The sequence below is a fragment of the Heterocephalus glaber genome, unplaced genomic scaffold (assembly GCF_053883595.1).
Source record: "Heterocephalus glaber isolate CG9 unplaced genomic scaffold, H.glaber_assembly_v1.0 deba00000678, whole genome shotgun sequence".
NCBI classification, from domain to species: Eukaryota; Metazoa; Chordata; class Mammalia; order Rodentia; family Bathyergidae; genus Heterocephalus; species Heterocephalus glaber.
Window position 1 is genome coordinate 165,026 of NW_028258157.1, and position 26,434 is coordinate 191,459.

General features: G+C 39.0%; 1 protein-coding gene across 3 annotated transcripts in view; it reads right to left on the bottom strand.

The window, feature by feature from the left end:
* Window positions 1–16,899: 16,899 nt before the first annotated feature.
* Hgf (hepatocyte growth factor) overlaps window positions 16,900–26,434 on the bottom strand; it is a 74,288-nt gene continuing 64,753 nt past the window's right edge. Inside the window, exons 14-18 of one of the 3 annotated variants that reach the window (XM_004839760.3) lie at window positions 24,909–24,983; window positions 23,824–23,970; window positions 23,220–23,326; window positions 22,987–23,132; window positions 16,900–20,478 (exon numbers count right to left, since the gene is read on the bottom strand). In XM_004839760.3, the coding sequence (XP_004839817.2) occupies window positions 20,302–20,478; window positions 22,987–23,132; window positions 23,220–23,326; window positions 23,824–23,970; window positions 24,909–24,983 (652 nt within the window). In that variant the 3' untranslated portion in view covers window positions 16,900–20,301. The remainder of the gene's footprint in view (window positions 20,479–22,986; window positions 23,133–23,219; window positions 23,327–23,823; window positions 23,971–24,908; window positions 24,984–26,434) is intronic. The other 2 variants (XM_004839761.3, XM_087206749.1) reach the window with 2 other exon arrangements.

The window sequence follows — 26,434 nt, forward strand, 5'->3', positions numbered from 1 at the left end:
CAGATTTATTTAATCTTGCTAGACTAATAACTTGTTATTCTGTGTCCAGTGTAGAAATCTAACTTCAAGATATTTAGCTCTCATTTCCTGAGAGCTCTTTGCAGGCCACTGGAATAGATTGTGGGAAAGACAAACAGAAGCCCCCCACACAGATCTCACTTAAGAGGTTTCTGTTCTAGTGGAAATCGAAATGTAAGTGTAGCAGATGAGGTGATGATGACAGGTACTGTGGGAAAGGCTTACCTACACCCCTACACAGTGTGGCAGTTCATAGGAGAAAGTGATTCTCTCTCTGACAAGGTCTAAGAGGGCTTCCCACAGCTGGTGGCGGTTTAATTACATGCACAATGTGAAAATTATGTCATCATGCGTAGAAGCCAGGCCTAGCTAGTAACCTTTGAGAAAGCACCAGTGAAGTTGTGAAACACTATGTCATGTTTGGTGGGTGACAATGGTGTTAGGCACCAGGGACAGAAGAGTTTGTGTCTTTTAAGCATAATTCTGAATTTACAACTACGTGTTTTAGAACATTAGAAGCAAGTGGAGGTTTGTACGTAGGATAATTGAATTTTGTATTTAGAAAGAAACTATGGACAAATACGAAGCAAATATTACTCATTATAAACAAGTAACATTAGTTTAGTGAAAAAACTAAAGGCTATGTATATAAACGTGAGCAAATGAGATCACAATCATTCACCACATTTTGGGTTTAACCTTGGGGGACTCGAGTTCCCTTCTCTATAAAATGGTCATAAATTTATAACATGAATGATCATTGGGTACACAGGTTTTAAATAAACATTTCAGCACTGGTGAGTTTTTTCACAGTGTTATTTTGAAAATAAAACATAATTTATACATTTAAAGTTCCTGGTATGGATTCTGGCATATTCTAAACACAATGTTTCACTTCCTTTCATTTGTATTTTTAACTTCAATAAGTCGATGCTCAATTTTTTTTATGAGAAAAGATGCAAACTACTCATTCTGAAAGTGCTATAAAGAAATCTTAGGGATTAAGCAATAAAATTGATAAAAACTCATATCAATTCACACACAAAACAAATTTTTTCAAATAGAATGCTGACCTCAATATTTACAGCTAATGTACAAACTGATTTCAGATATAAAGGATGAAAATAGTCCTTAAATGTGACCATGAATAGATGTTCATGGTTTAGGGTTACATGTAAAAAACCATGTAACAATTGTAGAACAGTGTCTCTAGGTGGGTCACGTTTTAGGAAAGAAAGTATAAAGAACACTTCTACATTGCTGATGGGAATGTAAACTAGTATAACAACTCTGGAAATCACTATGGAGATTCTTAAAAGAACTGACACTAGAAATTCCACTTGACTCAGCTATTGCCCTTCTAGGTATCTTCCTGAAAGAGTTAAGGACATCATGTTACAGTGGTCCATGCACACCCATGTTTACAGCAGCACAATTCATAATAGCTAAACACTGGAAAGATGAGTGGATGAAGAAAATGTGATATTTACATACAATGGATTGCCACTTTGCTATAAAGAAGGATAAATTTAAGAAATTTGTAAGAAAATGGGTGCCCCTTGAGACCATAATGTCAAGTGAAATAAATCAGACACACGAGCTTAAATATTGCACAGGTTCTCTTATATAAGCAGCCCAAAATATAAGTAAGTAGCGAAATAAAAGTTACTTCATAGCAAACAGGGGAATAGATCTTCTGCAAATGGAAATAGGATCAAAGATGGAGAGGCGAGGTAGAGAACGAAAATAGGAGATAAGATATGCTCTGTACATGCACCAACTTCCTAGGACGAATGTAATCATCATGCATTGCAAATGTGTAGTAAGAAAAATAAAACAGAAAGTATATGTCATTACATAGATACAGTGTTCTTTAAATGATATGTGCCAAACTGATACATCATGTTAGAGATGAGATGTTGCTTTCCACTGTTCTTTATATTGTTCTCCATCCTTTGCACTTCTCATAGTTTTAAGCACGTGTTACATTTTTACTATAAATGCATAATGGCAACACACACGCGCGCTTGCGCATGCAAACACCTCTTACTGAGCCATGTCTACCCCATGCTAAGGCAGTACACAAGACCTATCATTAAGACCTACACAGCCAGCCCCTTCCTCCCTCAGGCCAGGAACACTAACACACAGGGGACGTGTGGTTTGCCCGTCGTGAAGCCAGCCTGTGAGGGACAGCTGCCAGGGTCCTCGAGGACAGAGTGAGCCCTGTCCCCCGTCATTCCCACTTCCCCGGGGACAGCAGAGGCCATCTGCAAGGCTCCCATAAGCGAACCCAGATAATGCACTTCCTCTACGCCAGGCAGAGTCGGAGCAGAGGGCTCGGGGACCACAGGGACTGAAGCACCACCTCAGACTCAGAGAGCTCACCCGCGGCCACGCGGAGTGTGACCTCAGCGTCCAGCGCAAGCTGGGAAAGACAGTTGGTGTCATTTTAAAGGAAAAACCAAAGCTGGAAGAGATGTGTTGACATGCAGTCCCGAAGAGTGTCATTCTACATTGGACGAAGAAACGCTGTCTCAAAGGAAAATGCTGTTTCTCATGTCTATAAGAATGCATATTTTTCCTCTTACACACTTCGTGAATATTTTCGATTTGTATATGTTATGTTTTCTGCTTAGAAAGTCCCAAGGCTGAGAGGGAACATTTGGAGAGATGAAAAGTAAAATTTTCTGCTAATTAAATACGTAATATTTCAAGTCTGTTCCCCCTAAACTGAGTCTAGTTCTTCTAAGAAAGCCTTTCTTGCCAAATCTTACAGGCCTTATTTTTCCTATTGAATCTCTGCATTTATACAACAGAAAGTGATAAAATTTGGTGGAAAACAGAAAGAATAATTTAAAACTACTCCTTTGTCTATCGTTTTATGGCTATAGAAGTTACCATTTTGGCTCCTTGCTATTCAGGAACTTCAGTTTTGTTCACTATTATTTTGCTATGTTTTACTGTTTACTGTCTTTATTATATTACTATGTGTTCGTGTGATATACACATGCACACATATATAATCACACACATTTTCTTGTGTAATTTCCACATTATAACATATTTCAATAGAAACAATACCTGTGAACTTGGAGCATTTATTAAGCCATTTGGAAGTGGAATATTTAGGTTCTTCCAGCGTTTCCAGTTTATAAAGTGCTGTGATAGACACAGGGTCGGTGATGCACCCTTGGCGCTGGCCGGATCAGGGAGGAGGGAGCCTGCCCAGCTGCCAGAAAGCGGTCAGCCTCGGAAGGGGGCGGGGGCCGCTGGCTGCTGCCTGGAACTCAGGAGAACAGCTTGAGGGTTCTCGGGAGGGGTCTGGAACCTGGAGCACAGCATTCCGGTGACTGAGGGCCGCACACCACGCGCACAGCAGGCTCCGGCCTCTTCGGTAAGCCTTTAATCTGGACCCATAGCCTTGCATCGGAAACGGGGCTGGAGCCCCAGACTCCTCTGTCAGCCGCGGAACACCCTGGCTGGAGTAAGCGAAAGCTGTTGGAGTCTGCACCTCCTGAAGGGATTTAAAGAATGAACGGCCTCTCCGCACGGGAGCTCCCGCAGGTTTGGGAACTGCTGGGCTTCCCAGCGGGGTGGAAAGGACTCCACTCTCCGCGCTCAGGTTGATGCCACTGCCTCAGCTCATGCACTTGCTTCCACTTTACTCTACATCCGCACTGCGTTTCGGCCTCAAAGCAGGCCCCAGCTTCTGCCCAGAGGGGCCCCGGAAGCCCGCGGGGCAGGCTCCTCCTCTGGGAGGTGCTGGGGCCACACTGGGTTCGAGTCCTGATCCCTTTGGGTCGCTTCTGGGTGCATTTGTGCTGCTACAACAGGGCAGCTGGGACCCAGGAATTTATAAAGGACAGGAGTTTATTGATTCTCGTTTCTAAATGACTGGAAATCTAAGATTGCAGTCCGGCACCTAGTGAGAAGCCTTTTTCATTGTGTTGTCAAACAGCAGGAGGCATCCTCGGAGAGAGGGACAGAGAGAGACAGACAGAGAGAGGAGAGGCTCCGCATGGACACACTGCTCCATCTCCAGGGCCCCCACTGTGGCAGCAAGGATTTGGTCTCTAGATGCGGACTGGGGGGTGGTTGGGAACAGCCGGTTGAGGCAGGCTGGGCCTCTCCTAGGCTCGGCAGTGTTTTACATTTTCTTAACTCTTCTTCTTATGTTTTAAAAGAACTCCAGTTCTTTTAAGTTTCTGATTGCATTTCAGTATTATGTACTTTTTTGTATATGACCTGAAGGTTTGAATTTTAAAAAGTTGTAGATCTTTGTTTCCAAGATGGACTGACTCTATGTCTCGCTATGCAATCCTGGCTAAGTCATTACATCTTTCAGTTCTCTTTCCTTTTTAAAATTAAGTTTATTGGTACAATTTAGATATACATAATGATCATCCCCTCATATAGAATTTGTATCTAAATATGATATATTTTAAATCTTATTTTTCCTTTCTCATTTGAACATTTTCTTCCCATTCCCAATATCTATTATACATTTTGGTCTTTATTTCCACTTTCAGTCTCTCATACTCAAGAAAAAATGTGATACTTACACATATGAGTTCCTATTTATTTCACTTAAGAGTATGATCTCAAGGTGCATCCATTTGGCTATAAATATCTCAAGTTTATCCTTCTTTATGGCTGAGTAGTACTCCACTATATAAAGAACCGCATCTTCTTTCTCCATTCATTGATTGATGGGCACTCAGATTGTTTTCAAGATTTAGCTATTACAAACTGTGTTGCTATGAACATGGGCCTGCATATGTTGCATATGATGCTTTTAAGTCTTCAGGAAGATATCAAGAAGAGGAAAAGCTGGGTGAAATGGAACCTCTAGTTTTATTTCTTGAGGTATCTCCACATTGATTTCCAAAGTGGTTGCACCAGTCTACACTCCCACCAGCAGTGGAGCAGGGTTCCTTTTTCCCCACAGCCCCACCAGCATTTGCTATTGGTTGATTTCTTGATAGCAGCCATTCTTTCTGGGGTGAGGTGGAATCATGGCATTATTTTAATTTACATCTCTGGAATAACCATTGTTATGTGATGTTGAACAATTTTTCATGTATTTATTTTCCATTTCTCTTTCCTCACCTGAGAAGTGTCTGTTCATTCCAGATGCCCATTTTTGAATTGGGTCTTTAAATTTGAGGGGTCTGAACTTTTGAGTTCTGTATATATTCTAGATGGTAGTCCTTTCTCTAAGGATCAGCTGGCAAAAATCTTTTTCTGAATCTATAGGTTGTCTCTTCTCTCTGTTGGTGGTTTGCTTTGCTGTGCCAAAGCTTTTTAGTAAGATGAGATCCCAGCTATTAATTCATTGTGCTATTCGCTGTGTGATTAGGGTTTTGTTCACAAAGTCTTTGTCTACACCCATTCTCTCTTCCAGCAGATTGTGTTTCTGTTTTAAGATTTAGACCATTTTGATTTTATTTTAGTAAATGATGACAGACATGGGTCTAGTTTTAGTCTTCAGCATGTGGAAAGCCAGTTTCTCCAGCACCATTTATTAAACAGGCTATCTTTCCTCCAGTGGAAGTGTTTGGTTCCTTTGTCAAAGAAGAGGTGGCTGCATGTGTTTTGATTTGCTTCTGCATCTTCTAATCTGTTCCATTGATCCTCGGGTCATTTTTTTTTGTTTTTGTTTTTGTTTTTGTTGCCAGTACCATGCTGTTTTTATCTTAGTAGTTCCGAAGTATAATTACAAGTCAGGACTTGTGGTGCCTCCTGCCTTGCCTTTGTTGTCGAGAATTGTTTTTGCTCTTCTAGGTCTCTTCTGGTTCCAAATGAATTTTAGAAATATTTTTTTCTAGTTCTGTGAGGTAGGCTATTGGTATTTTGATTCGGATTACATTAAATCTGTATAATATGGGCCAGGGATTTAGCTCAGTGGTTTCACTGCCTGCTGCACAAGTGCAAGGATCTGAGTTCGATCCCCGGTACCAATCAATCAATCAATCAATCAAATCTGTATAACAATTTTGGGAGTATAGCTATTTTCACTATGTTGGTTCTTCCTACCCATGAGCAAGAGATGTATTTCTATTTTCTGATATCCTCTTCTATCTCTTTTTTCTATAGTTTTCAATGTAAAGATCTTCTTCCTTTGTTAGATTGATTCCTAAGTATTTCTTTTTTTTTTTTGATGTTGCTGTGAAAGGCATGATTTCCCTAATTTCTCTCTCAGTAAATTTGTTATTTGTTTACAGGAACTCTATTCATTTTTGAGTGTTGACTTTGTATCCAGCTATGTGACTGAAATTGATTGCAAAATCAAGTCTTTGGGCAGAGTTTTGGGGGTCTTCTATATGTAGTATCGTGTCATCTGCAAATAATGATAGTTCAACTTGTTCCTTTCCTATCTTTATTCCTTTAATTTCTTTTTCTTGTCTAATTGCTCCAGCTAATGTTTCCAGAACTATACTGAACAGGAGTGGTGATAGTGGACATCCTTGTCTTGTTCCTGATTTTAGCGTGAAGTATTTCAGTTTTTGACCAGTTAGTATGATGTTGGCTGTTGGTTTTTCATAGATGGCTTTTATCAGATAGAGATAAGACCTTCTATGCCCATTTTCTGTAAGATTTTTCTTTTTTATCATGAATGGGTGTTGGAATTTGTCAAATGCTTTTTCTGTATCTATTAAGATGAACAAGTGATTTTTGTCCTTGGCTCTGTTGATATGGTGTATTACATTTATTGATTTGCATGTGTTCAACCATCCATGAATGCCTGGGATGAATCCTACTTGGTCCTGGTGTATAATCTTCTTGATGATTTGCTGCATTCTGTTTGCCAGTATCTTAATGAGGACTTTTGTGTCTATGTTCATTAGGGAGATTGGCCTGTAGCTCTCTTTTTCAGTTGGGTCCTTCTCTAGTTTTGATATCAGGGTAATACTTGCTTCCAGGAATGACTTTGGGAGTATTCCTTCACTTTGAATTTCATTAAATAATTTGAGGACTAGTGGCATTAGATCTCTAAATTTCTTGTAGAATTCAGCAGTGAATCCATTAGGACTTGGGCTTATCTTTGTTGGTAGGTTTTTAATTACATCTTCAATTTCATTGACTGATATTAGGTTATTCAGCATTTTTATATCCTCTTGATTCACCTTTGATAATTCATATGTATCTCAGAATTTGTCCATTTCTTCTGCATTTTTCATCTTATTAGACTAAAGTTTCTCGAAATAGCTATTAATCTTCTGGATTTTTGCAGGCTCCACTGTGCTTTCACCCTTTAAATTCCTAATCACATGGATTTGAGTCTTTTCTTTCATTCTTTTGATGATGTTGTCTAAGGGTTTAACAGTTTTATTTAATCTTTCAAAGACCCAACTCTTTGATTCATTGATTCTTTGTGTTGTTTTCTTAGTCTCAGTTGCATTAATTTCTGCTCTGCTCTTTATAATTTCTTCCCTTGCACCAGATTTGGGCTAGATTTGTCCTTCTCTTTCTAGAAATTTGAGGTTCAACATTAGGTTGTCTGTTTTTCTGATGTGAATGTCCACACTATAAATTTTCCTCATAGCCTGGCTTTCATTGCATCACAAAAGTTCAGGTATGCTGTATTGGTATTATTTAATTGCTGAAACTGTTTAATTTCTTCTTTAATTTCATCTGTGACTTATTGGTTGTTCAGGAGGGCATTATTTAATTTCCATGTGTTCATATGGGTTCTTTGTCTTTTCTGTTCTTTGTAAATCGCAGAGCTTGGCTGCTGTGTAAATCTGTGATTCCGTGGAATCTATTGCAGGATGACCTTGTGTAGACGATAGAGCACCATGTCCTTTGAAGGTGTGTCTCTTGCTACTAAAACACCTGCTGAGTATCTGCACTAAAGGTGAAAAACTACTGCTTTTCCTTGTTTCACCATGAAGTCTGAGCTCTTTGATCTCCTGGTGCCCCTAAGAACCTTTAGCACTGCGCGTTTCTCTGCAGTTCTTACCATTTCATATGCCCCGTCTCCATCACAGGGAGAGGAGCCCTCGCCTGCGAACTCCACTTACCCCGCAACAGCACTGCAAGCAGCAGCCTTTCGCTCTCATCACCTTGGAGGCCGGAGCCCTGCTCATGGGCTGCTGGAAATCAGTTGATCTCTGAGTAGCTTCTTGCTCATATCCTGCCTAGATGAGGGCATTTTTCCTGCCTAAATAAATTCCCCCTTCTTCCTATATTTCTGGAAAGTAATTAAATTAAATGTTTAGAAGACAAGACTGCAAATGAGCAGGCAGAATTAATACTGAAATTTCACCCCTACAGATGACCCTATGATAAGTCATCAGAACACCTTCTAGTGTTTAAAATGGATATAGTTATAGAACCTGCACCAGCGAAATTGTGGCAATGATTGATTACCATGATGATTAGAGAGAGCCCCACAAACAGTAATCATGGAATAAGTATTACCTATTCATTAGCTCAGCTTCAAATATAACTGAAATCTTACCATGATGAAATGCTTGTCGGTTTCACATCAGAAAACTTTATACAATTTCATCTCCAAAAATTGCTGTGGTCTCACTTTTGTAAAAATTGTATTATTTTCTTGATAATAATGAACCTCTGAATCTACTAAAAGAGTCATAAGATTTAGGGGAATGCAAGGAAATAAGGGCAAGATTTAAAAGCACAGACATCTGGAAACATTGAAGAAATGACTAGATTAAAGAAAAGGAAATATAAACTTAGTTAAACACCTACCAATGTGATGATGCAGAGTATTTGTAAAATTAAAAAATTAGCATTCAAATTCTCAGCATTAAATATTTAAAAAACCTTCATCAGTTAGGAAAGAATGAGCCAAAATCTTACTAAAATCTTAATGTGCTTGAGAAGCTATTTGTGCTTCCAGGTTCCTGCTTCAAGATGCTCTCCCAAGCTTGTCCATATGACAAGAGTGAAAGTCAAATGCTCAGTAAATATGCATGGATTTTAAAAAGCAATAGAGGGCAGAGTCCTCGATGTCACCACCAAAGGAACTTGTAGATTTTACTATTCAAATGTAAATTAAATGTAGAAATTGTGTTATAAATGTATTTTACAGCTGAATAAAAATAGATGCATTCATTTAAAAATATTTATGTGTGATACAGATTATAGCCAGTACTAAAAAATAGATGTGTACAGATATAGAGCTGGACCATGTTCTCAGAGAGCTTATAATCTAGTAGGAGAGACCTTATTAAATATATATATATGCTAATAACAAGTTAATTAAGTGAGGTCGGTATTTTAAAAAAGCTGTACATCACCTTCTGGAATGTGTAATTGGACCAGGGAAGGCGGGGGGTGATTGAAAAATTTTAAACTGAAGGATGAATCAGGTATTAGTCAGGCAACAAGTGGGGATGGTAGGGTAATTCCATGCAGAAAGAAAAGCAGATGTCAAGGTTTCGAGGAAGGAAAAAGCTGAGCCAGATCCCAGAAGTGAACTTACGGAGACCCTGAAACAGCGCTCAAAAGCAAAGAGGCGTCTGAGGAGCAGCAGGGACCGTGCAGGCAGGTGTTGGTCAGTGAGCAAGAGCACACTCGGGGATTTTAAGTAGGAGAGCGACCGAGAGCTGCGTTTCTACTAGTGTCCTCTGGAAATGGGATAAAGATGAAGGGGGGGTGCGGATTTGGGGAATATTTTAGTGATGAAAGTGAAAGAAAATATCACGGCGCGAAGCCACCGGAGGTGGGAGATGTAACTGGCGTAAAGCTCGCTCGGGAGCTAAAGTTGGTCTTGGTGATGGTTTCCAAGCGGAAAGGGGAACAAAACAGGTATAAGGTGTTTTTCAGGATTCTGGTTTCAGTAAACCAGATGGATGCACCTTTTAGGAGTTTAAAGTCACCGAGCACTTCCAAGCGGTGAGCGACCACCACCTCCTTCCCCGCCGCCTGTGCTCGGTCCCTCCCGGAGCTGCCACCCTGAGGCCCGGCCAGCTCACCTGCAAGGCGTGGCACTGGGAAGGTGCCCAAGCCTTCCGAGGCGACACAGGTGCTGTCGCCGCTCAGGGTCCAGCTTCTGTACAAAGATTGGCTTTCCCCGTTGCCGGACAAAGGGTAGAAGTTCCAGCTCGTGGGCAAGTAAGGACTGGAGCCTGCAGCCCTGTGAGCCCCGTGGGTACCTAAACAGCTGTGGCAGGTCTGAGGCTGGTTGAGAGCAGAACTCAAGGGTCCTCCCTGCAGTCCTCCCACCTGGCCAGCGTGGCCATGAGGGGCGGTGACAGACGTGGTAAATAGTTTGACTATGGAAATCATTTAACACTGGACACAGAAATCGAACATCCCATTTCACGCTCTAAATATGCACAGTTTTATTTGTCAGCCACACCTTGATAAAGCTGGGAAGAAACATCACCGATATCAAGGTAACAGGTAAAAAATGACGGTGGAAGAGTAAAAATAGCATGTTGTAAAATGGAAGGGCCACATTCACAGGACACGCTTGTCAGCTGCAGTGCGACTCTAGTTCATGGGTGGATTTCAGAAACACAAACAATTGGGTCAAGACAGAAAGTGGCTAATCAAGGAGAAACGTGCTTTGAAACTTTTTTGGCCTTATTTTTGGAGATTTGTAAGAGCCTCCCCAAAACGTCTCTCTGATCCCTTCTAATGTTTCAGATCTTTTCTTCCTTTTTATTTTACTACATTTATTTGTCTTCCTTTCTCTTAGTTTGCTGCATTCACAGCTGGGCATTTCAACAGATGAGGAACTATTGTGAAGACTAATGAGCTGAAAAAAAGTAGAGTTTTTTAAATCTCTAATGGTGTTAAAATAGATCACCTTCATATTCTTGTGTAACCAATTTTTTTATTACGTTACTTATAGGAAAGATCCAGTAGATGATACATGTATGTCAAAATACATGTTAAATCTTCCTAGATGTCAGAATTTTATTCTAATTTAGGAAAAAGGAGCAAATCATGTAAAAAGATTGATCTGGGAAATTTAACCAAATGGAAACATTTGCTGCAAGGCATTTGTGTAGAGAAAAAAACAGTGCAGATTAGGAAGACAGTTGAGATATCAAACCTTGTAGGTACCACTACTTCACGTTCAAATGGTAAATCAAGTTTTCCTGGACCACATTTAGCAGAACTCGTGTGGCTAACAGTGAAATGAAGTAGTGGCCTTTCTGACTCCTAGTGGCACAGCAAGTGAAGGATATGCTGGCCTTGCTCCCTCATGTACCTTCCCAGTACACGTGAACACCAAAGTTCTTAGCTATCCTGCTGCATCATGGCCTGGACAGAGCATCTGAGTGTTCTCATTCAAATCTGGACCTTCAGTTCTTTGCAGTACATGAGGATTTTCAGTGTCCTGAAGAATGGTGCTCTGTAAGAACTAGTTTGGGAGGATCTTGCCTAAATCATTGGATAAATATTTCCTACTTTAGCAAATGTCTGCAGTTAGACAGCTCATGAGTTTTCCTGACCCTTTATGTATTTTACAGCCTTCACAGATGAGGCGTACTACTATCTGTTACCTAAACTACCTGACTGAAACGTCAATCTTATTTTTCCCTCTCTTAACTTTAACAAAAAGGAATTGAACATTTCCCCTCAGAATGATTCTTTGGAGAACCAAAGAACAATATAAATCACACTCTTCAATTTTCTCTTCTCCGATCTGCAGATCTTCATCATTTTTATTATTTTATAAAGTCAAAAATCCATTTATTATTAAATCACTAATCACTTTCTTCTACAGGATGTAAATTCCTCATTGTAGAGCACATCAATGCATTCTAAACTCTGACTACATTTAGACTTCAAACCATCTAAAAAGTTGGAGGTCTGAAAACCTGGCAGTATCCTTGAAAAACTTTAAAAACATACAGAAAAATTAAATTGTCAATTGAGCCTCATTTCACTGCTACCTCTGTTGATTTTTTTGTTAAAAAAAACCCCTACAAAACAAAACTTTTTGCTAATGAAGCAACAAAGATGATGTTGTAAAACTCTACTTCACAGTAGATGAGTTTATGCTTGACAGCTGAGACTACTGTTGGCTGAAGATATTTTTGCAATAATTGATGTGTTCCTTTCCCCTCATGTTATGACATCAACCCTTCATGGGAAAACCCAGATGGGAAAATGTTCACAAATATAATCTAAGCTGCATTAATTTGATAAAGTAAACACCTTTATCCACTAGCAAACTGAAGTCCAATTTTCCATTTTTATTTTTAACCACTTTTATAAATATAAGTAAACTTTTTTAAAGTTAATACTTATTTTTTTAGAGGAAGTTTTGCAACCTCTTTTTCTAAGTCCAGATATACCCTTATACCAAAACCAGAAAAGGATACCCCCAAAAAATAAGCTATAGCACAATATCCTTGATGAACACAGATGAACAAAAATCCTCAAGAAAATATTAGCAAACAAAACTTACCAGCATATCAAGAGATTATTAACAATAATGAAGAATAATTACTTGTAGGGATGTAGAGATAACTGAACATAAGAAGATTACTAAATGTAATGTATCCCATTGATAGAATGATGGACAAACCCATATGACTGGGAAAGTAGTTCAGAGTAGGGCACTAGCATGCAGGGGGCCCTAGGTTCAATCTTCAGTACTGAAAGAATAAATGGATCATGATTAGAAGCACAAAATGTACTTGATAAAATTCAACATCTCTTTGTGATTAAAAACTATGAAAAACCCAGTATAGAAGGAATATACCTCAACATAATAAAGGTCATATATGAAAAGCCAACAGGTAACATCATACCGAATGAGGAGAAGCTGAAAGCTTTGTTTGTAAGATCTGGAACAAGATTGTTGAAAGCCTATTTTTACCACTTTTATTCAACATTGTGCTGAAAGTCATAGCCAGATTTACTAGGCAAGAGAAAGAAATGAAGGACACCCAAATGGAAATGAGGAAGTCAAATCATCACTGTTTTTTAGATGGTGTGATATTATATATAGAAAAATCCCAGAGATTCTACCAAAAGACTATTATTAGAACTATCAAGCAAATTTGGGAACGTTTCAGAATGCAAAATCAACATATAAAAATCAGTAGAATTTCTATTCATCAGAAGCAAGTTATCTGAAAAATAAATTTTAAAAGTAATCCTATTTACAATTCCAAAAGATACTCAGGAATTAATTCAACCAAAAAAGATGAAAGAACTCTACAATGAAAATATTGATGAAAGAAATTGAAGAGGTCACACACACAATGAAAAAGCATCCAATGTTCATGGACTGAAAGAAATGATATCGTTAAAAGTCCATGCCACCCAAAGTAATCAACAGATTCAATACAGTTCCTATCAAAGTATCCATGACACAATTTGCAGAACTACAAAAAGCAATCCTAAAGTTTGTATGGAACTACAAAAATACCCTCAGCAGCCAAAGCCATCTTGAAGGTTATAAAAGCAGGAGGCATTCCACTGCCCAACTTTAAAACATACTACAAAGCTATAATCAAAGGAGCAACGCACTGACATGAAAACAGAGACAGAAAATTGGGACAGGATAGAGATCCTAGAAGTAAACGCACAAATCTACATTTGACTGATCTTTTATAAAACTGCCAAGAGTGTGCAATAGGGAGAGGGCTTTAACAATCGACACTGAAAATCCACAAGCAGACAAAGGAAATTAGACCTTAAATCATCAGTTACAAAAATCAACACAAAATGGATTAACCACCTAAATATAAGACATGAAGTAATGAAAGTACTAGGAAAAAAAATACAGGGAGAAAGCCTAAGTCTATTGAGATGGGCAAGGATTTTTTGGATAAGACAGCAAAAACACAGAAAACAAAAGCAAAAATGAGTGAATGGGATTACACAGACTAAAAAGCTGCACAGTGAAGGAAGCAAACAAAAGTGAGAAACACAACTTAGAGAACTGGCTAAAATATGCGTAAACTATACATCTGACAATGGGGTAGCACATAGAATATATAAAGAACACACAACTACAGCAAACATAAATATATTATAAGTAAATAAATAAAATCTGATTAAAATGAGCAGTGAGTAAATACACATCTCTCTAAAGAAAATGTGCAAATGGCCAACACACATATAAAAAAATGTTCTACATTCTTAATCATCAGAAACATGTAAATCAAAACCACAAGAGATACTGCCTACTCTAATATGAATGACTACTGTCAAAAACAAAGAATTAGAGACCAAAAATAGAAAAGATAGAAAGATATGAAAGGGAGAAAGAAAGAAGTAAAAGCAAGGAAGAGATGGATGGAAGGAAGGGAGGGAGGGAGGAAGAAAAGAAGAAAGAAAAAACTCAAGTGTTGGGAAAAACTTGGACAGAAGAGAACCACTGACCATTCAACTCTGTTGGTAGTAATGTAAATATAGTTCAGTCATTAAGGAAACAATATGCCTCTGCCCCTAAAATTTAAAAATAAAACTACTATATGATGCAGTAATCCCACCACTGGGTGTAGCCTCAAGGCATGGACATGTTCATTGCAGAACTGTTCACAGGAGTCAGGAAACAGAAGCAGCTGACGTGTCCATTGGTGGAAGTGGAGGGGTGGATGAAGAAAGCAAGCAGGTAAAGGCAGGGGGGCACTATGAGTCCTCACGAGAGAATTCCTGTCATTTGTACAACATCGACAGAATGGTAGCTCATTATGTTAAGTGAGATAAACCGGGTACAGAAAGAGAATATTGCATGCTCTCAGAATAGTTGGAATCTAAGAAATCCGATGTCACAGGCAGAATGGAAAGGTGGTGTCCAGAGGTTAGGGAGACTGGGGTAGGAGCTGGGGAAAGTTTCTCAAGGTCTACTAAGTCACAGTGAGACAAAAGCAAGTCTGGTGTGGGGCGCCTCCAGGTATACATATGCAGTTAGCTCAAAAATAACTTTTTCATAAAAATGATAAATATTTGAGGAAATAGATATACTTACCTTTCGTGAATGTCACATAATGTATACATATACCAAGAAATCACACAGTGCCCCATAAACTTTTCTTTCTGTCCTCTTTTCCTTCACCTCTTTACTTCCTCCAACTCCATGACCTAGTCCCTCACCTACAATATTTGAAACTTATTTATCTGCCTTCTGTTTTGCTGTGTGTACAGGGATTTTCATACAAGAGAAACCATTCAGAATTTGAGTTTGTGTGTCTGACTTACTTCACACAATATTATGGCCTCAAGTTGTTCCAGATGCATCATCTAGTAGAGTATATTAAATAAACCATTTAAATATAGCTCCATTTCCTAATTAAAATCTAAAAGTGCAATCCGATACAAATGCTTAAAACTTCTAATCTTCAGTAAGAGTTGCATAATATTTTTTAAAAATTGAAAATCTCTTAACATTATGAAGAGAATAAATTTTATTAATTATAATATATATGTAATACCATTGTGTGTGAAAGGTGATGCTGATATGGCCCAGGTGCACAAATTGAGTGGAGCTGACTGCGCACGAAAGGGAAGTCAAATGGCTGGGTGTGGTGGGACACAGTTGTAATCTCAGCTACTTAGGAGAATGAGGCAGCAGGAGGATAAGCTCACGCCCAGCTTGGACAATTTAGCAAGACCCTGTCTCAAAATTTAAAAAAAAAAAAAAAAAAAATGAAGCAAGACTGGGATGTAGCTTAGTGGTAGAGCAATTGCCTAAATGCCTGAGGTCTTGCATTCCATCCCCAGCCCTCCTAATAATAAATAAACAAATAAATAAAGTAAAATAAAGGGTAACTTGATTAGTCACATGCAAATTATTTGCAATATGTGAAAAGGAAGCACTTCTCAAACACCCAGCACTTGCACTGGTGGAGGCAGGGCAGGGCTGACTTCCGACTTCCTTCCGGGCAGGGGTGTGAAGGACAGAGTCACCCAGGGAATTTCCTGAGGCCGGGGCCGGAATGTCGGGAGTGAGGTGAGGACCGAAGACTCAGGCCTGCGGTGGGCATGTGGAGCCGTGCTCAGAGATGGAAGTGTAGCCATGAGCGTTCGGTATGGGAAGGTGATTGCGTCCACTTTGGAGTTGGGGTGTGTGTCCGTTTCACTCTTTGTTAGTTGCTGTCATTGTTATCAATTACTAAAGAAAGCATTACATATGTAAGTAACGCATGATGTGATACTTCTTTTCAAGTCTATGAAGTGTGAGGGAATTTCTCTCTTTTGCTAGGTTTTCTGACTTGTCAGATGGTTTAGGCAGTAACAGTCCTCATAATTCCCCCGTCTTTGCGCTCTTACTGCCACTACACATTTTATCTTGAGATTACCTTCACATAAATAATATGTGCCACTGAGATATTTGCAAATGTAAGAGGCAAAACGAAAGTCCAGGCTATTTACAATAAAATGTTTAATGTTCCTTTTGCAAGCCAGGCTCGAAATTTGGCAAAAGAGAGGTGGGAAGCTCTTTTAGGGTTATACAGGTCAACGTGGGATATGTGTAGGGGATGAAAGAACCGAGCCATGATAGAACTCAACAGAAACACAGCAAATGCGGACCAAGATGAGTCTTTCCAGAAAAATGGAATAAATTAAAATCACTTTTGCAATATACGGTGAAATGGGAGAGAAACTAAGTGAACATTCATGACAATACTGTGTAAATAGTGGCAAGTCATGATGTAGTACCCGTCTAGCAAGCACAATAAATGACTAAATGTGTTTTGGAATTAGAGAAACCAAATTACTGGATTACTGAAAATCACTGATATTACAATGGATAAAAGTTGGAATAAAATAAATTTTTGTCTTAGTTCTATAAATAATTTATATTCTATTTCCTGCACCAAAGTACATGTCCTTTCTGTCCATGACACCAATGTTTTCCTGTTTTCTGAATTAAAGTCCTAGAACAGACAGAAGTATATGCATAAATATAACTACAAGACAGAAAGGAAGCATTTTGATAAAATATTTTATTATTATTAGGAATAATATCATCATGGTTATAAAAATAACAACTTTATCAACTACAGAAACTTTATAATACAAGTCATAACCACAGTGTCCCTTTTTCCAGGTAAGCATCCAGCTCTACCACTCAATAGGCAGCTTATTGATTTCCTATTTACACATACAACACTCATAGTATCCACAGTATTCTAGTTTCAGTTTCCTAAAGACAGAAACTTTATGTGCAAATGGAAATGAACCTATTTAAAAGTTACACTGTTAAGAGTTGCAAGGTCTAGAAATTTTTAACGTTTTTGTGTATTAGTTGAATATTGAGAACTAAATTCTTTTCTGGGGGGACTAAATCGTGAAAAGTAATTTACTAAAATTATTAATGTTGAAAAGACAAATATGTCATTTTACTCAATTTAATTCTTCAAGTGAGTTTTTCTATAAATATATATAATAATTGAAAGTAATTATTCCTTTGAACTTCAGTAAGTCAATGTAAGGCTTTGTAGTATGGAATTTATTAAAACCCCTTACCTCATGATCTTTATATTGCATAAGTAGTATTTATTATTTTTTTTAAAAAAAGTTTAGAAACCAGAAGAAAATGCCTGACAGCCATTTCTCAATGCTTGACAGTGTTCTTTTCAAGAGAATGTTGTGGTTATAACATTCACTTTGTACAGTACCATTGGTACCAACAAGAAATATTCACAGGAATAAGTGAAATACAGTTGTGCTATCACATGCCATGGTCAATCGCCTCTTGCCTGCAGTGTTTCACATTCTCCTTTGGTTGCTGGAAACACTCAGACAACAAGCAAGAGCCTGTTAATACCAGAGAGCAACTCGATAGAAACCCTTTCACTGAGGACCTGCCCGCAGCAAATAGGTAAAAGTCATTATACATTTTACAATAAAATTAAAGAAGTATACAAAAAGATTATCATCGCTTCTGCACAGCAGAGGCATTATGACAAATATTTTAATTGTACATTTCTATTTCTGGTAGACGTAAGAAAATGTCTACAATTAGAACATCATAAAACTGTTATTCAAACAGCCAAAAGAAACAGAGCATCAAAAACTTGTAACCTAAAAGGCCCCTTTTCCATGTTATTAATAGGAGATTTCTAGATAAACTGAACTTTTTAATTATTTTGTAGTTTATTCAGAGAAAAACACCCACTAATAGAATCTTTTAGCCGGGAATGACGATGTTATGCCCTGTCCTCCCGGCTAACATAATGTGGGTGTCCTGTGTGGTCAGTCATATCCACGGCGCTACATCCAAAACTAAGCCTAACAAGGTGAGAACTGACTTGTGTACCCTGTTTGGTGATTTATTCATGTTATTTTTACCCTTTCATAAGATGGCAAGCACTGAGTTCAAAACATCTAAAAACTTAGCTGGATCTTGCATTTAAATTAATCCTTATCTCTTTCCATGGAGTTTTACAGAAAATGACATTAAAGAAATATTTTTAAATGTAAGTGTTTTAATGTATGGCAATTCTTATAAAATTTTTACTGGTATGATAAATATGTAGCTTAATAGTTGGGACTCTTTGTTTCCAATGTTTCTTAATGCCAGCATCTCTTTCATTACCAAAGTATCTTCTTAAAGAAAACAAAAACTTGGCATCATTTGCATAAGCATTTCTGTATTCACTGTCCTGTCCTCTGTGGACTACACTCCCCATAAACTGAGAACCAGCTTATTCCAGGCTGCAGTACGCTGGAGAATGATTAGGGCATTGTTTGGATTCATGGCCTTGGCTTCATGACTTAAGAGAACCAAGCCAGAGAAATGGGAAAGTGGTTCCAAACCACTCAAATTATTCCTGGTCGATACAAGAAGATTTTGTGAAAATTCAGAGCCTATTTCATGGCTCCTTTTCAATCTCACTTCTTGACAAATATATGATTATTAGCTAGTCATGCCAAACAGAATGAATAATAAATAGAACAGTTTGGCTATTACCATATAGAGCACAAAACTTAAATGGATATTTCCCATGGCATTAGGAAAGACCTGTGTTAAACGAAATAAGATAAAGTGAAGATACCTTGATAAAATATCTGATTCAGCAGATGCAACTCTACATTTAAGAAATAATTGAATGCAGATTTAGACAAAATAGTTACTTCCATTGTATAATTTTTCCTGTACTTCAATAAAGTATTAGTATGCTAAAATATTTCCAGGTTGAGAAAAATATTTTTATTTTTTGCTCTGATATTTAGTTTAATGCATAACATGGTAGATTATTAATAGAACTTTTTGGAGGCACATGGAGATTTTCCTCTTAAATATATATTATATATTTTAAATTTAAGGAGTGCGAACTAGAATCCAATCACAGCAGAAAGTCTTGGAATGAAGCTATTTTAATACCTTTTTAATGACCAAGACACTTTTACATTTCTTCACATTAGATACAATTTGAAAATTTAAGAAATACTTTGGAGCATAGATCAACAAATATCTTGCATAAATATGTGACCCTAAAGTTTGAGGAAAGAAATAATATAAATACATGTATTAGTCTCTTCCCTCTAAGAATTAGAAAATACATGAAAGAAGGAGGATAATAAATATGTAAACACCTAGATTAGGCAATATTTAATTCTGCAGGTCCTAATCTCAGTTTACAAAATCACCAGTAGAGGTCATCTATAGATTGGGTACAGAAGATAGTCACTTCTGTCTTCTAATTGCCCTTAACATCTCTACTGATCTTCAGAAATTTCTCCTGTTCTTCTTGAAGAAAAACTACAGATACATACCTCTAAAGTATTGAGAGATTACATTAGATACACCATGATTTGAACTGTACAAGTGTACCCGGGTACGTGTAACAGATGTGGGGTTTTGTAAAAGTGAGTTCGTCTACCACTGTTTCAGGATACACAGTGACAGAACTGAATGAGCTATCGCATATGACATATGAAAGGCAACCGAATTTAATACAGAGTTACAATTTAAGATCACAAGGTATAAACTGTTTGGGTGAGGTTAAAATAATGCTTAACTTAGGTTTACTCGTCATTAAGAAACTAACCTTGGAAAGCAGCCTGGCGAGATTAACTGATCTAGTCCATTAAATCTTTTATCATCCAGCAATTATACCTTTTGCATTTTTAATCCATTCAAGTATCTTCAGGAGTTATGTTACTGCACTTGCATGTACCTTAATTCACTTCAACATTTACAAAATAACACTGACAAACGAAACAACAGAAACACTCATAAGCATTAATGAGTATCCTAACACAACACGACACTCAAGTAGTTGTTTCAGGGTTGTTGTAGGTGACAACTCCACTCCACGTCCTCTGAGTTCTTCCTGTGAATGTGTCGGGTGCGAATGGATGCTTCAGGTACCTGCACTTCAGCTATGACTGTGGTACCTTATACGTTAAGATTATTTTGTGTATCCACTTTGCATAATAGGCCACTCGGACAAAAATACCAGGGCGGTTGGGGATGGCACAGCCGCGGCCGGGAACGATGACACCGAGGACCATGCGCATTTTGTGCTGCTCACAGATGAGCGGGCCGCCGTAATCCCCCTGGGAAGAGACAGGCACAGCAGCCGTGCGTTAGTCCAGAAATAACAGGCGCGATCAGACGCCGAATAGTCTCTCTGGTGTGAGAAACCGAAAGCGTAAACAAGGATCAAAACGCGTAACAGATAATGTGAGAGAGGAACAACAGGTCCAAAGGGGGAGGGGAAGTGCGAGGGGTAGGGGAAAGGAAAGAAGGGAATGGAATTAATATGAGAAAAGGGAAAAATAGAAACAAAGTCTTTGTAAATAGGGAGGGGTGGAGGGGTTGAAGGGAGGGCAGGGGAAGGGGGAAAAATGAGAACCAAGATGGATTACGTAAAGGTACAAGATCCCAATGATGAATGTAACTGTATTCTATACCTAAAATGTACCAAAAATTAATTAAAACAAGAAATAATGAGTATAATTCCATGGCATTATCCTCCACTGACTTGCACCTCAAAGGTACATAAACACAGACACGACCCGGGGAACACTGCATCTGAAATAGGAACAGAGAAAACTGAGGTTTCCAGGCCACGGTGGCCTTTCTGTGGAATTAGCCGAGGGAGCCTGAGACACACAGGAAAAGCCAAGGGTTTTGCAGTATGCATCGTTCACTGAGGAAGGCTCACTGTTGCCAAAGCATTAATTTATCCATAAAAATGTGCTTTCCCTTTGTTGAATGCAGGATAAAGCAACCATTGATATTTACTAAATAAAATCCATTTCTAGTTATTTTGATCTTCTGGTGTTTCAACTATGTTCAAAACAAAATTTGAAAAATACAGAAAATGTTTGAGTAAAAAGCACCGTGATACTGTTTTAATGATTAAACCATTACATCTTCACTTATTTCTAAAATCAGTTTTTCCTTTCCCCAATCTGTCCTCAGATGATCTCACCAAGTCAAATAAAAAGCTTTCAGTTGATAAAATAATTCTATATATTATTGGGAAGTTTCATTTTTCTCACAAGCAATATCCCCAAATGGGGAATATGAAGATGTGCTGAAGAAAAAACTTCTACGAGTAAAGAAAAACTTTACTCTAAGAGACTTTGTATGACGTCTAACTTGGAGGTGATAAAACTAACTGTTGTGTTTTTTTTTAATGCATGAGTGATTCCTGATAGGAGCTCTTTGGAGACTTGTAGATGTGATGCTATTGCTACCATATACACACATTTGAGAGATTTCTCTTTCAAATTTCCTTCAGTGGTTCAATTACCTTATTTTCAATGTCATATATGCATATGCATATATGTGTGTACACAAACATATATACATACATGTACCTTTATGAACATATATAGATATGTATGTACATTCTGGAGAATAAATGTATTTTTGACAAGGGGCAGAATCCAATTAAATTCAAGTCACCAATAAGAATAAAATTTCAAAAATGAGCTAAAGGTATAAATACTTCAAGGCTAAAGTAATGAAACTAAGAATGCACATATTCTTAATTTAGACTAAGGGTTATGTCTGAAAAGCAGTACACAAGCTATTATCAGCAGGGGTAAAGTGGGGCTACATGGAGTAGCACTTCGAGAGGAGTTCTCAGACTGGGTCTAGCTTGCAACTTGTGCGCTCACCGGACTCTTAGGGCTTAAAAAGAAAACCATCCTCTTTTTTCTCCTACTTAGAGTTTCCCTTGTAATGCTCATTTCCTGGAAAGACACCAAATTTGAAAGTGTTTATAAACACGTAATCTGTTTCTAATCATATCTCTTAAAGGCGGTTCTAAAACGTCTTTAATTTAGTAAATGTTTTCTCTTTAGGAATAAAAATCTCAGAGCAAAGTACTGACACACATTTCAATACATATTTATGATCCAGACTTAGGGCACACATTTGCATTTGCGTACATACCAATAAGCACTGCACTATCCTGCACTCACTTCATGGTCTGCATGCATCTGCTCCCACCACTGCACGGCTCGGCGGCTTGGAGAGCATGTATGGAGAGTATGTATGTACACGCTAAGTGCGTCTCACACGACAGCCTAGCAGCTTGACTGTGTAAAATGGGGACAGGAACCAGGCCAAGCGGGAAGAGCAGTTGCCTGACAAATGAAAATGTCCAAGCTCTTGGGGTCACAAACTTTGACCTTCAAGTTTTTTAAATAGAATTTGTTTACACACACACACACACACACACACACACACACGGCCTAATCAAAACCACATTTGAAAGTTTAAAACCAGGCATGGTTCTCGTAACATTTTTATGAAGTTCATTTAGGGAGACTTTGGGCGATGAGATACGTTTAGGAAAACTGTAGACAATGCAAGCTATTGTATCATAGGATTTGGATCCTTGTAATGCGAACAGCTTCCGGGAGAGTCCGGCTGCACCCAGGCACCTGCTGTGTACTGCCAGGAGGAAGCTGAGCGCTCACTGCTAATCCAAACAAGGCCAAAGCCGCGTCGCCCTGGCAGTCCCCTCCCCAGAACAGGGTGGCCTGCGAGTGTTTGATTTGAGAAACCTAAGCGAACACAACAAGCCTTCGCCGCGCGCTCCCTACCTCGCATGGCCCGGACCCGCCCTTCTCGGGCCCGGCGCAGAGCTCGGCCTCGCTCAGGGTGACCTTGCCGCGGTGGTGCCGCGCGCACTGCTCCGGACCCACGACGTGCAGGTGCGCCACGCGCAGGAGGCCGTCGGCGCTGATGGCTGTGGACACGGACGGGCGTGGGCGCGGGAGGGGAAAGGCGGGGGCGCGCGGGGCGGGGACGCGCGGGGCGGGGACGCGGCGCTCACCTCCCGTGTAGCCCCAGCCGTACACGCTGCAGGTGGTGCTCTCCGGGATGGCGCAGCCGTAGTTGGGCAGGTCCACGGTACTCACGGAGTCGTCCAGCACGGCCGGCCTGCGGGAGCGGACCTCGCGGGGTTAGGCCAGGAAAATGCATGCGGGAGGTACCGACCGAAATCGGAGCGGGAAGGAGCCCTTGTCCCATTTGGGATAGACAACCCCTCCATGCAGCAAGACCTGAAGACTGGACAGCACACACGGGACGCAGCAGAGAAGACCGGGTAAAAGCCCATTTAAATGAGTCAGCTGGTCTCCTGATGGAAGACCATGCGGCTGACAATTGTATTACTCAGTTTCCCCATCGCTCAGACAAAAGGCACAGCGCTCAACACACAGGTGACGCGGCTTCGTCGGGCTATTCGGGGAGATTCAGTCCACGGTCATCTGGCCCCGAGGCCCAGACAGCATGGTAAAAAGTAAGGACAAAGGCCGGCGGCTAACGGGCCAGCCAGGGCAGAAGAGGACGGGCAGGCGCCTTCTGCTCCACGCCCCGCGCGACCCGCACCCAAGGCCAAGACAGCAGCGCCTGGCACCGCCTCCTGCAGGGCTAACCTGGCCAGCTTCAGCAGCACCAGATCCGAGCCTTCGGGCCCGAACACCAGCTGGGACACGTTCCGAACCTGCCTGCGCTTCTCCTCGCCCCGGCCGTGCACGTCGTGGATTCCCAGCCAAGCTTCATAGTCTTTCAAGTCTCTGTTCCTAAGTTAAAAAAAGGGGGGGGGCATGTAAACCTTATTTCCAACTGTAATCTTGTTTGTGTATACCCCTCTTTTAGCTTATAGGATGAACAACCTACATTTAAAATTTGATTCAATGTATAAGACGCCCAGCACCCAAGAGGCTGAGGCAAGGGGATCTCCGCCAGTTCAAAGCCAGCCTGAACTACATAGCAAGCCCTTGTCTCAAAAAAGGAAAAACTAAAGGAGACAAAAAGGACAACACATTTGTTATGGAAGATTCTGAATCCTACCAGCATATATAAGCAGAAAGAGCTTTTAAATGGCTGAAATTCTAAATGACTATTTTCAAACATTTTTGATTATACTTGCTAGGGAGTGAGTCACTCGTGAAAATGCAGGTAAACTTCTTTACATGAATTATAACTTCTGTGCAAACTTTGCTTTATCTCAGCTGTGTACATATTTGGTTTATTAATGAGGATTGAAGTTTTAGTGACCTTGATAAGAATTAGGAAGTAAGTGTACAGCAGCTGTCTCTTTATGTTCTCTTGGGGCTTATTTTCATTGAAATCTATTCCCAGGGTGACTCTGGAGCTGTCTCTACGTAAAAAAGGAGAAGCAAGGATTGAGAGAATTTGTTGATAGTTTAGGAACAAGAATTTCTCTGTGGAAATAAGAATGCAAGTGGGAGGCTAGAACATAATTTATTTACATAGTGCAAGCAAACATTTTTCCCCAGTGAGAGTATGCTAGCATGAAAAGCAGTAAATTGAAGTAATATTAAACATAAAAATATCAATGAGGTTAAAGTTTATAAGCTAAATTTAAATAAATTAACTTGTTCATCTCATGCTAGTGAATCTCTGTAAAATAAAATCACATTCTAAGCTGAAAAGCCAAGGAGAAGGCACACATATTTTTAAATGTTGAAAGGTACTGATTGACAAAACATTTTACCTAGCAGGGAAACATTGTCTTGCAGTAAGGACCCAACTTTCCTTTATCAATGATCCTCCACAGATATGTTTATTTCTAAAAAAAACAGGAAAGAAAAACAAGTAACATCTGCACAGAAAGAGTTGCTGCCAATTAATGCAAAACCTATGGCTCCATCTGTTTTTTTCGTTGTCGTTTTTTTTTTTTTTGGTACCAGGGATTGAACTCAGGTCCTTGCGCTTGCGCAGCAGTCGGCAAAACGACTGAGCTAAATCCCTGGCCCTCCAACTGTTAAAAATAAATGTAGTAGAGACGAAAATACAGACATTAACCCAATTAGAATAAACTTAGTAGCAGTCCTTTGGTCTCAAGGGTAGTATTTGCAGGTTATAGCATTAACATTTTTAATAACATGATTATAATTTTATTAAATGCATTTTATGGTTTAAAGAACAGTCATTTAACAACAGTAACAAACATACTTATCTCTGAGAGAAAGAATGCGCTGCAGTTATCAGATTGAAAAAAATTGGAACTGTTTGAAATCTCGAATGTGATCATTAAAAATGCAAGTTAAGGTATTACTTAAACCTGAAAACTATTCAGTGGTAGCAACATGTATTACTGTTACACTATTCCCCCTTTCCTTACCATTATTTAGTTTTGATATGTTGAAATATTACTGAGTTTGAAGAATATTTGCCCAGTCTAAGACCCACAAGATAATATTTCATTTATAAAAGTAAATCAGTTTCGCCAGACAAATCACCTAGGAATCTGTAAAATATTTATCGGGAATAATAAGTACTAGTATATTTATTTACTGATATCCAAAATCCGTAAGTCCATTCATTTTTGACAGAAACATGGAACAAGTACAACTTGTCGTGATTTACATTTCCAAGGAGTACAGATGTTCCGTGCTCAGAGAGTAATGCTAGAAGTTTCTTTGACTAAGCTCATGGTTATTTATGGCCTGTACCACACAGAATGATAAAAGTTTATAGAGTTTTAATTTTTCTTCTCTTAGTATGTATTTTGGAAGAATAACCAAACAGCTGTTGTTGCTAAGAATATGGACTTAAAAGAAAAATGTCCTAAAAGTTTGTGGTACTCTGATCTTATGAAAACAGTTACTTGCATCCTCAGGAATGAAGACTCACAGAAAAGCATCTTTCTATATTCTCTTCTTGGCAAATAAAATTCAAAAGTCTAAGCTGTTTTTCCCCTCTGGGGTTAGGCATTAGGAAAGAGCCACTAAGAGCCACTAAGTAACTGAGAGATGTGGGTTCTTTAAATATTTTCTATAATAAAAAATTTTAATTTCTATTAATTAAATTTCTTTTATAAAGACCATTTTCCAAAATAAAATTAAACACTGGAAAGAGTTGGCCTTTATACATCTTCATATTGCAGTCACTTGTATTCTGATTTGCTTCATAATTCCATTTCAGTACTACAACCCTAGGACAGCTACACTAGGATTACTGGCATAAATACTACATCTCCTAAGTTATTCCTTGAGAGAGATACACTAGGAGAGAACT